The following is a 12,243-nucleotide window of genomic DNA, read 5'->3' as shown; positions in this document are numbered from 1 at the left end:
AAAAGAGAGGTGCTTAGGCCTCCATCTTCGTTTTGGTAATTAATGCAAAGAATCTTGCTTTACAGAATGCAAACGGGAAAAAGACCTACGCGGTTTATATATATATATATATATATATATATATATATATATATATATATATATATATATATATATATATATATATATATATATATATATATATCCGTTGTCTATATAAACTAGGTAGAAGAAAAGCAATAGCACGCAACCACATCCTGCATTTCTCTAATTCCTATACACTTTCCTTTTTCCAACTATTCTCTTTTTATCCTCTGTCAACCAATTTCTAAGTTCCTTACCCTAAAAATGGCTGATGCCCTTATCTCCACGCTACTAGAAAAGTTAGCTTCAATGACTTATGAATACGTAGCCGAAGAGGTGAAACTTGTTTTGAACGTTGAGAAAGAAGTTAAAGAATTTGCTCGCAATCTAAAAGCAATTCGGGCTGTGCTTGAGGATGCAGAGCAAAAGCAAGTGAAAGAGGCCAGCGTGAGAGACTGGTTGGATAATCTCAAGGAAATATCCTCCGACATGGTAGATGTGCTGGATGACTGGAACGGTGAGATTTTGAGACAACAAGTTGAGAAGCAAGAAAGGGAAGGCACAAGTGCTGTTGTTGCTAAGAAAAAGGTACGTTTCCCTATTGTCCCCCGCTGCTTTTGTTGTGGCCATGTTGGGCGGGTAATTCCTCGTCATAAAATTGCTCAGGAGATTAAGGATCTGAATGAGAGGTTAACTGTGATCTATAAGCAAAGAGAAATGTATAATTTTCAACTTATAGAAATAGCCATTCAAAAACCTCAAACCCCTCAAACCTCGTCTTTTGTCGATGAATCTAAGATATTTGGCCGAGAAGAAGAAAAGGGTAGTTTGGTAAGTAAGTTGGTGAGTGACGAAGAAGGGAGGGGGCTCCTCATCATTCCTATTCTAGGGATGGGGGGAATGGGAAAGACAACTTTAGCCCAACAAGCCTATAATGATGCCGCTGTCAAAGCCTATTTTCACAAAAGAATATGGGTTTGTGTGTCAGACCCTTTTGATGTGATCAAGATTGCAAAAGCCATTACTAGTGATGAGTCCATAAGTTCAAATAACTTGGAACATGCCTTACAATGTATGACTAGCTTTATTAAGGGAAAAAAGTTTCTCTTAGTATTGGATGATGTGTGGACTGAAGACAATACACAGTGGGACCAGTTAAAGGTACCATTGATGCAAAATAGTGCTGAAGGCAGTAGAATATTGGTCACCACAAGAAAAGAAAGGGTTGCTAGTAAGGTGAGATCAACCAATTTCATGATAAATCTTGGAGTGTTGAGTGAACCACATTGTTTGTCAATCTTCAAACACATGGCATTTCGTAATAGGGAAGCAGATGAGGATGGGGTGTTTGGAGATATTAGTAGGAAAATTGTAAAGAAGTGTAAGGGTTTGCCTCTTGTTGCAAAGACTATGGGTAGTCTCATGTGTGATAAGAAAACAATGAAGGAATGGAAAGATGTTTTGGATAGTAATATATGGGATTGGAAAGAAGTGGAGGAAGAAGTTTTCCGACCATTGCTTCTAAGTTATTATGATTTGACCCCTGTAGATAAATGTTGCCTTTTATATTGTGGAATTTTTCCCAAAGATTATGAGTTAGAGAGGGATATATTGATAAATCTTTGGATGGCACAAGATTATCTTGATTCGGAACGGAATAAAGATAAGGGCATAATTGGCAATATTGTTTTTGATAACTTAGCTGTACGGTCGTTTTTTCAAGATTTTGAGAAAGATGATGATAGTGGTAAGATTATAGGTTGCAAAATGCATGATATTGTACATGACTTTGTGCACTTTCTCACCAAGAAGGAATGTTTGATTACGAATGCTAATCAAGGTGCTAACAGTGAGATAGAGGCATTGGGCGGCAAGCTTCGCCATTTAACCTTAACATTTGTTCCCGACAGTTCAGATTCACTTCCTACCTCATGTTACAATTGCAAAAAACTACGTACCCTCGCAGTTTTTGCATCACCGGCATGCATAGACGCATGTTTTGTTTTGCAATTGAAATGTCTTAGGACATTAAATTTGATCGGTAGTTCCGCTGAAGAACTCCCAGAGGAGATTGGTCAATTGGTACATTTGAGGCATCTTGATTTGTCTGAGAATTTTTATTTGAGGAAATTACCGGACTCTATTTGTAATTTATACAATTTGTATACCTTGGTCATTCGGGATTGCACTTCACTTTCAAATTTGCCTCGTAACATGAGCAAGTTGATTAATTTAAGGCATCTATATGTGATGGAATCTGATCTGGAGTACTTGCCAAAAGGGATAGGGAGATTAACAAGTTTGCAAACACTAGATGAGTGTTGTGTTTTTTTTGGTCGCAATGACGAAGCATTCAAATTTGGGGATCTGAGAAGCTTGAACAACCTTCGGGGCAGTCTCAGAATATTACTTATGGGGGATATGATTGATGTAAGCGAGGTTGTGGAACTACAATTGGTTGACAAAAAACAAATTTTTAATCTCCAAATTCAATTTGATACACGGGCTCTGCCCACTCGAGAGGGTAGTCTTCAAATACTGAATGCCTTGCAACCGCAAGAAGATCTGGAATCTTTAGGCATCAATTTTGTTGAGGCTCCCACCTGGCCGAGATGGTTGACGAATTTAAACATGTTGAGATTCCTTACTCTTGGTTATTGTATAAATTGGAAAACTGTGCCTCCTCTTGGTAAATTGCGCTTCCTTGAAAGACTGACGCTATCGGAGATGAGGCTCATAAAAAAGGTTGGTGGTGAATTTTTGGGACTAGAAGATGACCAAGCAGCATTCAAATCATCCTCCTCGATATTCCCAAAACTGAAAGACCTCTGGTTTGAGGGGATGTGGACTTGGAAAGAGTGGGAAGGCGTGAGAGGGTGGAAGAAAGAGGATTCTAAATTTCCTACAATCATGCCTTGTCTTTCTTCCTTGACTCTTGGGTTGTGCAACGAGCTAGAAATACTGCCAGACTTCCTCTGCAAAATACCAATTCAGAATCTTACCATCAGGGGATGTTCGAAACTTATCCGTCGTTGTACAGAAGCCAGTGGAGAGGAGTGGCCTAAAATTTCTCACATCCCAAACATCATCCGGTAATTGAGATCGTCTATTTTATTTTATTTGATTTTTAGATATACATTTATGCATTGACCGTGGCTTAACATCATCATTTTTATGGTTTATTTAGCTCCGAATCTTATTACTAGCAGTGGCTCGCAAAGGCATCTTCTGTGGGTAATCCTATTTGAAAAGGTATTCTTCTGTGCATGTTTGTTTCCTACAACTAAATTCATATAATCTCTTGTGTGTTGCCATATTAGACTAACATATTTTAGTAAAAATATTTGTTCATATCGTTTCAGGGAGTCCAGTGATGAAGCTAAAGGGGTGATCATGTAGAGACCACCCAAGTATGCCTCCCGAGGTCTCGGGCTGTTGCATTGTATAAATTTTATTATTTGGATTCCGTCGATTTCAGGGTTTCAATGTGAATTCACAATAATATCTTTTTTTATGATAGTTATGCTAGAGTGGAAGTGACATTGTTGTTTTAATTTAAAAAAAGAGTTTCAGTGTGGATTTGATACATCTTGTATTGGTTGTTTGAGATTTGTTTGTTATGATTGTTGTCATGATCAATGTCGGGCTGTATGTCTCGTTTGACAGATTATTCCTTTTTTTTTTTTTTTTTTAATGAATCTACTATTGAGAATTTTAATGTGAATCTGATATTGTGGATGTTTAATGAGTTTTTCTTCATTATTGTTTAATTTTGTAATCGATAAATGTTGTTTTCTATTGGTAGATTTAATCAAGTTTTTCCTTATAGTTTGGTTTCAGTATTTAATACAAGTCTCATGTGAAACATGCCACAACTTCTCAAAGTGTAAGCAAATGACACTTTTTGAGAGATAAAAATTGCTAACCCTCTTTAAGATGCTCTTGTAAAACGGAAATCCGACAATATTTAAGTTTTTTTAATAACATTATTAATAATATTTAAGTTCTTTTATTAATCCTGTGACCAAACATATCCCTTCGTCTTTTCTCCAACAAATCCGCGCATCTACCAACCATGGCAGTCATGGCTTGTCTTCTCCGGCGACACCAATGGCACAATTCCTTCCCTTCTCCGGCGTCCCAAACCTATATTCCATCTCTTCTACAACAACTGCGACTCGTCCTCGGTGGTGGAGGACGGTGATTAATGAGGCCGAGTAAAGCATTGCTGACGAAGAAGCCTATGATGCGGCTGAATCGAATCAGAATTCGAGATCGTCGCGTCCTGGTGGTTGATGGTGGACCGAGGTCACAGTTGAGGCATCGAGACATAATCCTTTCCGCCAACATCCGAGCTTTTCATGCACGAATCCGTTTCGGATTGGATGAAAATTTAAAACCCAGAAAAAGTTGGGTTTCCGGGTGAGTTCTCCGGCCGATTGCAGGTGTGATGACATTGTGGTGATTTATTCTATTAAATTGACGCTCAATTTCCTCCGAAGCCGGAGATGCAACGTCGATATCCATGGGAAACACCGAAACAGGGAGTGCTTCAGCTAATTCAGGGAAACTGAGATGAGCAGAAGCACCTTCGAGGGCTACAGTTGCTGTATCATAAGCTGGATTTTCCATTTCAAGGTATGACCCTAGCCATAATTTCTTCCATTTCTGCGGAGTTCCAACACCCAAAGTTGTAATCTTTCAAATTTCCAACGTGACTTTTCTGATCCCTCGTTTCCCTCCGCAACTCCTCTTTTTCGTTTTTTTTTTTTTTTTTTGGGTTTTATTAATTTATATGAATTTTAATATTTTTTGGTTTTTTGGGATAATTCAGAAGAACTGGATACAATTTTGCGGAGGAACACAACTATGTTTGTGAAAAATGATTTGGAGGCATTCAACAGAAATGAGAGCCTCCAAAAGAGTTCACTGTTCATTGTGGCAGAGTCATATGGAGGCAACTATTGGTTGATGGAAAAATATATGGTGCTTGCTCGACTATTCCTTTCAAAAGCAACTATGTTGTGGTTGGCCATCAAAGGTACTACATATCTAATTTACCTCCTATGATATTTTGTGAAATTAATTGCCAAGAGTGATGTTGTAAATGGAAGCATTGTCAGTGGGAAGGTATTCTTTCGTTTGACTTTTTATACGATGCTCACTATCTCTTTGATATGTTTCGTCTAATAAATTACTACTTCCTGCAACTCTTATTTGTCTCATGGAATCTTGGCCCCTAGTGAAATCTTTGTGCAATGAATTTTAGGCTCTCAATATTTTTAACTCAAGGGGCTTGCTAATTATTTTTCTTTTGGCCAGATATTCCACATTCTTATCTTATGGAAAACTTGTGGGATTTGGACAGTTTTTTCGGTTCCTGTTAGAATCATTTATTGCGGTTTATCATTTATCTGTTTATTAGTGTTAACTTTACAACTGTAGAGATATGCATGTCATTGATGGGATTCCACAGCTAATCTTTGTCAGCTCAAGCACGATTTTGTTCTTATTTTGTGTGTGTGTATGTGTGTGTGTGTTTCAAAGACAGTGGAAGCTGAGCGCATTTCAGTTGATCATGTTGCCCATCTTAAACCATCTGATGAAGGTTCAGCAGCGACTCAATGTGAGTCCTCAGTTGATTATGTTGCTTATCTCACACCGGTTCTTCCCCACAAAAGGTAACCGGACGTGCTCATCTATTTCTGATACAAACTAATACAACCTGGGTTGTGTGCAGTGGCTGCTCATCTTACAGGAATCCACAGTGCTATCAAGATGCTAAATAGCAGAATTAGAGTGCTTCATCACTATCTTCTTGCTATGCAGAAAGGTACGCACATACTTTTAGTATAAGTAGTTGCTTTTGTGTTGGCGATTTATGTATACATACTGCTGGGAGCCATGTTTTAGAAAGGTCCAGAACTGATAATAATTGCTCTTGTTTCTCTACTTGCAGGTGACATACCTTGTGAAAATTCGCTGCTACAACAAGTATCAAGTCTTTTGAGAAGGTTGCCTGCCATAGAGTCGGGGAAATTTCAAGATGACTTCTTGATGGTGAGTGTTCCTCGTTTCAATTGCGAATTCACCAGTAGAGGCATTTGTAATGCACTTAATTGTACTGTTAGAGAAATAAACGTTGATTAAAAATGGGAAGATGGCATAATAATTTTGGATGGTGTTGGGAAAATGGTAGAAGATTTGGTCCTTCCCTTCCCAGTTATATATGTTTCATCAGAATAAAATTGTTATATTATTGGTAAGAGCCGTATTCGGTAGAGCTCATTACTTATGCTTCGTGGTTCAGAAAAACTCTTAATTTAAGCTTCATAATTCCACTTATCAACTTTATCTTGTCGTTTATTTGGATTGGAAGATTTTGTGATCCATAACTGTAAGCAAGGCCTCTTTGTCGAGATATTTTCCTCTCTTTTCACGTAATGTATGATTGTGGATAGTGGCTGCTGATTAAGCTGACATCTTTATCCCGTGAATCACTCTTGTTGCTGACCTCTTTTTTTATTTTTGGTAGGAATACAATGACACTTTGTTGATTACATATTTGGCTGTGCTGACCAACTGCTGAAGGTATGAGATGTGGCATATCTTGCACTAATATGTTTTCCCCTGCATTTGATTTTTATGAACCGAATTAAACTTTTCAATGTCCATTGTTTTATTACAAAGGAAGTCCTGTAAAAAAGTTGTTGCAGCAAAAAGATAAACAATAGAATGTAAACATAAACTTTTCCATGTGAATGACTTTGATGTGAAGATCAAATGGGGGCTCAGTGGGAGCAGCTTAGGCACATGGGTTTGATACCCATGTATTCTCCTGTTTGAAACCCGAGACTACCTATCTAGAAATTGCTAGTATTTCCTGCGCCCTGAACGATTGTAGGGTGCGGGGGTGGGGGTGGGGGGATTTTACAATCTTTTTCAGGTGATGTGTGGTAACGAATTTTGTTCCTACAACTAGAATAAAGTTGTTTATAATACATGTGTTGTCATAAGTTGAATTTACGAATTACATTCACAATTAGGATCATAATCCAAACCTCTGAGATACTAATGCAATTACCAAGTTTGCGTAGCCCTGTACTCTGCAGCGTGCGTATATTTTTGTTGGGTGAACAGTAGAGTAGTTGAATGTGGCAATGTATCCAAAATTCAATGATACTAAAGCTTCCTTATCGTTTATTTCTTTTTTTTGCAGTACAACGAATGAGCTAGTCGACAAGTTCAACACCGCATATGATAAGGCACAGTCGAAGAGGTGGACGGACTGCTTATTTCTGAAAGTTTCTTTGACAACTTTTTGGGTGCTGCTGGTTTCGTTTGACTGCATAGAGGTGTAGAAATTGAAATCTTTAGGAGACCTAGACCTTACATTCTGATACACTTAATTAGAACTCGCTTTACAATTTTTCTCTACGATCCAAATCATTTATATTTCAATTCATTGTTTATTGAAATACAAAAATTATTTTTGGCTCACTTTAACGGCCATTTTGATTGGCTGAAAAATTATTAAAAACGGCCCTTCCTTTTCCTGAAAGTTCAAATATGATATCAAGGGAAGAGAAAGGAACACTGTAAGCAACAACAATTCGAAAAAACTAACCACCGTACAAATTCTCCACCCGAGAAGGACTAATTAACAAAGGCCCAAGAGCCACACAAAAAGAAGAGGCACAAATGAATGTCAATCGAACAAACAGCCACCCAAACGGAAGGCGTAATCCCATGTAGGATTTAGAAGCTCGATCTTCGCTCAAGAAGACATGCAGATTCTGCAACAAGGTTACTTGGCGCTAAGGAGATGAACTTGCTTGATGACAAAGGCACGAATGCCATTCGAACAAACAGCCATCAAAACGAAAGGCGTAATTCCATGTAGTAAGTCGATCTTCATTCAAGAAAGACATTCAGATTCTGTAACAAGGTTAATTAGGCTCTAAGGAAATGAGCTTGCTTGCGAACAGAGGCACGAATGCCAATCAAACAAACAGCCATCCAAACGAAAGGCGTAGTTCCATGTAGGAAGTCGATCTTCACTCAAGAAAGACATTCAGATTCTGTAGCACGGTTAATTATGCTCTAAGGAAATGAGCCTTCTTGCTGACAGTAGCAATAATAAATTCACTCATAAAAGTTCCTGTTATTCCTTTCCCTCCACAGAGTGCATATAAATTGCAGAAGAGGGACATTCGTCCGTTTCTCTTCTTCTTTTCTTTGGTACCATATTCCCATCTTCGTTTTGGTAATTAACGCAAAGAATCTTGCTTTACAGAAAGCAAACGGGAAGACCTACGCGGTATATATGTCCATTGTCTATATGAACTAGCTAGAAGAAAAGCAATAGCACACAACCACATCCTGCATTTCTCTTCATATACAGCTTCCCTTTTCCAACTCTTCTCTTTTTATCCTCTGTCAACCAATTTCTAAGTTCCTTACCCTAAAAATGACCGATGCGCTTATCTCCACACTACTAGAAAAGTTAGCTTCAATGGCTTATGAATACGTAGCCGAAGAGGTGAAACTTGTTTTGAACGTTGAGAAAGAAGTTAAAGAATTTGATGACAATCTAAAAGCAATTCGGGCTGTGCTTGAGGATGCAGAGCAACGGCAAGTGGAAGAGGCCAGCGTGAGAGACTGGATGGATAATCTCAAGGAAATATCCTACGACATGGTAGATGTGCTGGATGACTGGAACGGTGAGATTTTGAGACAACAAGTCGAGAAGCAAGAAAAGGAAGGTTCAAGTGCTGTTGTTCCTAAGAAACAGGTACGTTTCTCTGTTTTCCGGCGTTGCTTTTGTTGTGGCCATGTTGGGCGGGTAATTCCTCGTCATAAAATTGCTCAAGAGATTAAGGATCTGAATGAGAGGCTAACTGCAATCTGTAAGAAAAAAGAAATGTTTAATTTTCAACCTATATATAAAGCTATTAAAAAACCTCAAACTTCGTCTATTGTTGATGTGTCCGGGATATTTGGTCGAGAAACAGAAAAGGATAGTTTGGTAAGGAAGTTGGTGAGTGACGAAGAAGGGAAGGGCCTCCTCATCATTCCTATTGTAGGGATGGGAGGAATGGGAAAGACAACTTTAGCCCAACTAGCCTATAATGATGCCAATGTCAATGCCCATTTTAAAAAGAAAATATGGATTTGTGTGTCAGAGCCTTTTGATGTCATGAAGATTGCAAAAAAGATTATTGGTGATGAGTCCATAAGTTCAAATGAGTTGGATTATGTCTTACAACGTATGTCTAGATCTATTGAGGAAGAAAAGTTTCTTCTAGTATTGGATGATGTGTGGAATGAAGACAGTACACAGTGGGACCAGTTAAAGGTACCATTGATGCGAAATAGTGCTGAAGGTAGTAGAATATTGGTCACCACAAGAAAAGAAAGGGTTGCTAGTATGGTGAGATCAACCACTTTCACGATAAATCTTGGAGAGTTGAGTGAACAACATTGTTTGTCAATCTTCAATCACATGGCATTTCCTAATAGTGAAGCAGATGAGTATGAAGTGTTTGGAGATATTAGTAGGGAAATTGTAAAGAAGTGTAAGGGTTTGCCTCTTGCTGCAAAGACTTTGGGTAGTCTCATGCGCGATAAGAGAACAATGAAGGAATGGAAAGATGTTTTGAATAGTAAGTTATGGGATTGGAAAGAAGTAGAGGAAGAAGTTTTCCGACCACTGCTTCTAAGTTATTATGATTTGATCCCTGTAGATAGATGTTGCCTTTTATATTGTGGAATTTTTCCCAAAGATTATGAGTTAAAGAGGGATGAATTGATAAATCTTTGGATGGCACAAGATTATCTTGATTCGGAACGGAATAAAGATAAGGGCGTAATTGGCAACATTGTTTTTGATAACTTAGTTGCACGGTCGTTTTTCCAAGATTTTGAGGAAGATGACGATAGTGGTAAGATTATATGTTGTAAAATGCATGATATTGTACATGACTTTGTGCACTTTCTCACCAAGAAGGAATGTTCAATTACGGATGCTAATCAAGGTGCTAACAGTGAGATAGAGGGATTGGGCAGCAAGCTTCGCCATTTAACCTTAACATTTGTTCCCGACAATTCAGATTCACTTCCTACCTCATGTTACAATTGCAAAAAACTACGTACCCTCGCAGTTTTTAGCTCAAGACCATCACTGTTATGCATAGACGCAAGTTTTGTTTTGCAATTGAAATGTCTTAGGACATTAAATTTGATCGGTAGTTCCATTAAAGAACTCCCAGAGGAGATTGGTCAATTGGTACATTTGAGGCATCTTGATTTGTCTAAGAATTCTAATTTGAAGAAATTACCGGACTCTATTTGTAATTTATACAATTTGTATACCTTGGTCATTCGGGGTTGCGTTTCACTTTCAAATTTGCCTCGTAACATGAGCAAGTTGATTAATTTAAGGCATCTTTATGTGATGGGATCTGGTCTGAAGTACTTGGCAAAAGGGATAGGGAGATTAACAGGTTTGCAAACACTAGATGAGTGTCGTGTTTTTTTTTTTGTCGCAATGACGAAGCATTCAAATTGGGAGATCTGAGAAGCTTGAAAAACCTTCGAGGCAGTCTCACAATATTACTTACCGGGGATATGGTTGATGTAAGCGAGGTTGTGGAATTTCCATTGGTTGATAAAAAACAAATTTTTAATCTCCAAATTGATTGGTGGACTCTGTTGAGTCTGTCCCCTACGACTCCAGAGAGTAGTCTTCAAATATTGAATGCCTTGCAACCGCAAGAAGATCTGGAATCTTTAGGCATCAATGGGGTTGTGGCTCCCACCTGGCCGAGATGGTTGACGAATTTAAATATGTTGAGATTCCTTACTCTTGGTCATTGTGTAAATTGGAAAACTGTGCCTCCTCTTGGTAAATTGCCCTTCCTTGAAAGACTGAAGCTTTCGGAGATGAGGCTCATAGAAAAGGTTGGTGGTGAATTTTTGGGACAAGAAGACGACCAAGCAGCATTCAAATCATCCTCCTCGATATTCCCAAAACTGAAAGACCTCACCTTCGGGGAGATGTGGGCTTGGAAAGAGTGGGAAGGCGTGAGAGGGTGGAAGAAAAAGGATTCTAAATTTCCTACAATCATGCCTTGTCTTTTTTCCTTGACTATTGAGTGGTGCGAAGAGCTAGAAACACTGCCAGACTTCCTCTGCAAAATACCAATTCAGAATCTTACCATCAGGAGATGTCCGAAACTTATCCGTCGCTGTACAGAAGCCAGTGGAGAGGAGTGGCCTAAAATTTCTCACATCCCAAACATCATCCGGTAATTTGGATCGTCTATTTTATTTTATTTGATTTTTAGATATACATTTATGTATCGACTGTGGCTTAACATCATCATTTTTTTTGGTTTATTTGGCCGCTGAATCTTTAGTTATTGATTACTAGTGGGGGCTCGCAAAGGCATCTTCTGTGGGTAATCCTATTTGAAAAGGTATTGTTCTGTGCATGTTTGTTTCCTGCAACTAAATTCATGTAATCTGTTGTGTGTTGCTATATTAGACAAACATATTTTAGTAAAAATATTTGTTCATATCGTTTCAGGTATTCTAGTGATGAAGCTAAAAGGGTGATCATGTAGAGACCACCGAAGTATGCCTCCCGAGTTCTCGGGCTGTTGCACTGTGTGAATTTTATTATTTGGATTCCGTCGATTTCAGGGTTTCAATGTGAATTCACAATAATGTATTTTTTTTATGATAGCTATGCTAGAGTGGAAGTGACATTGTTGTTTTAATTTAAAAAAGAGTTTCAGTGTGAATTTGTTACATCTTGTATTGGTTGTTTGAGATTTTTTTGTTATGATTGTTGTCATAGTCAATGTCGGGCTTTATGTCCTCTTTGAAGGATTGTATTTTTTGTTTTTTAATAAATCTGAGAATTTTTATGTGAATATGACGTTGTGGATGTTTAATGAGTTTTTCTTCATTATTGTTTAATCCTGTGACCAAACATATCCCTTCGTCTTCTCTCCAACAAATCTGCGCATCTTCCAACCATGGCAGCCATGGCTTGTCTTCTCCGGCGACACCAATGGCACAATTCCTTCCCTTCTCCGGCGTCCCAAACCTCTATTCCCTCTCTTCTACAACAACTGCGACTCGTCCTCGGTGGTGGAGGACGGTGATTAATGA

General features: G+C 38.4%; 2 protein-coding genes and 1 pseudogene across 5 annotated transcripts; all 3 read left to right on the top strand.

The window, feature by feature from the left end:
* The first annotated feature begins 233 nt into the window (after nucleotides 1-233).
* Nucleotides 234-3,159, top strand: LOC137715640 (putative disease resistance protein RGA3). Its single transcript, XM_068454982.1, has one exon. The coding sequence runs from the start codon at nucleotides 328-330 to the stop codon at nucleotides 3,157-3,159; it is 2,832 nt and encodes a 943-aa protein (XP_068311083.1). The 5' UTR covers nucleotides 234-327.
* Nucleotides 3,160-3,903: 744 nt separating this feature from the next.
* On the top strand, nucleotides 3,904-7,539 carry LOC137714223 (COP9 signalosome complex subunit 6-like). 4 transcript variants are annotated; one of them, XR_011065420.1, is made up of 7 exons: nucleotides 3,905-4,701; nucleotides 4,898-5,193; nucleotides 5,611-5,689; nucleotides 5,804-5,896; nucleotides 6,023-6,123; nucleotides 6,599-6,654; nucleotides 7,283-7,539. XR_011065420.1 is itself a non-coding variant. In XM_068453486.1 (6 exons), the coding sequence occupies exons 2-5, from the start codon at nucleotides 5,590-5,592 to the stop codon at nucleotides 6,650-6,652; spliced, it is 348 nt and encodes a 115-aa protein (XP_068309587.1). In that variant the 5' UTR covers nucleotides 3,938-4,701; nucleotides 4,898-5,589; the 3' UTR covers nucleotides 6,653-6,654; nucleotides 7,283-7,539. The 4 variants fall into 4 exon arrangements, 1 of the variants encoding a protein (XP_068309587.1); XR_011065418.1 differs by having other exon boundaries at nucleotides 3,931-4,701; nucleotides 4,898-5,104; XR_011065419.1 differs by having other exon boundaries at nucleotides 3,904-4,701; nucleotides 5,611-5,896.
* A 904-nt stretch (nucleotides 7,540-8,443) lies between these two features.
* LOC137716583 (putative disease resistance protein RGA3) lies at nucleotides 8,444-12,063 on the top strand (annotated as a pseudogene).
* Nucleotides 12,064-12,243: the final 180 nt, after the last annotated feature.

The sequence above is a fragment of the Pyrus communis genome, chromosome 14 (assembly GCF_963583255.1).
Source record: "Pyrus communis chromosome 14, drPyrComm1.1, whole genome shotgun sequence".
Classification (NCBI taxonomy): Eukaryota; Viridiplantae; Streptophyta; class Magnoliopsida; order Rosales; family Rosaceae; genus Pyrus; species Pyrus communis.
The sequence above is the reverse complement of the archived record's forward strand: the minus strand, read 5'-3'. Positions and strand labels throughout refer to the sequence as shown.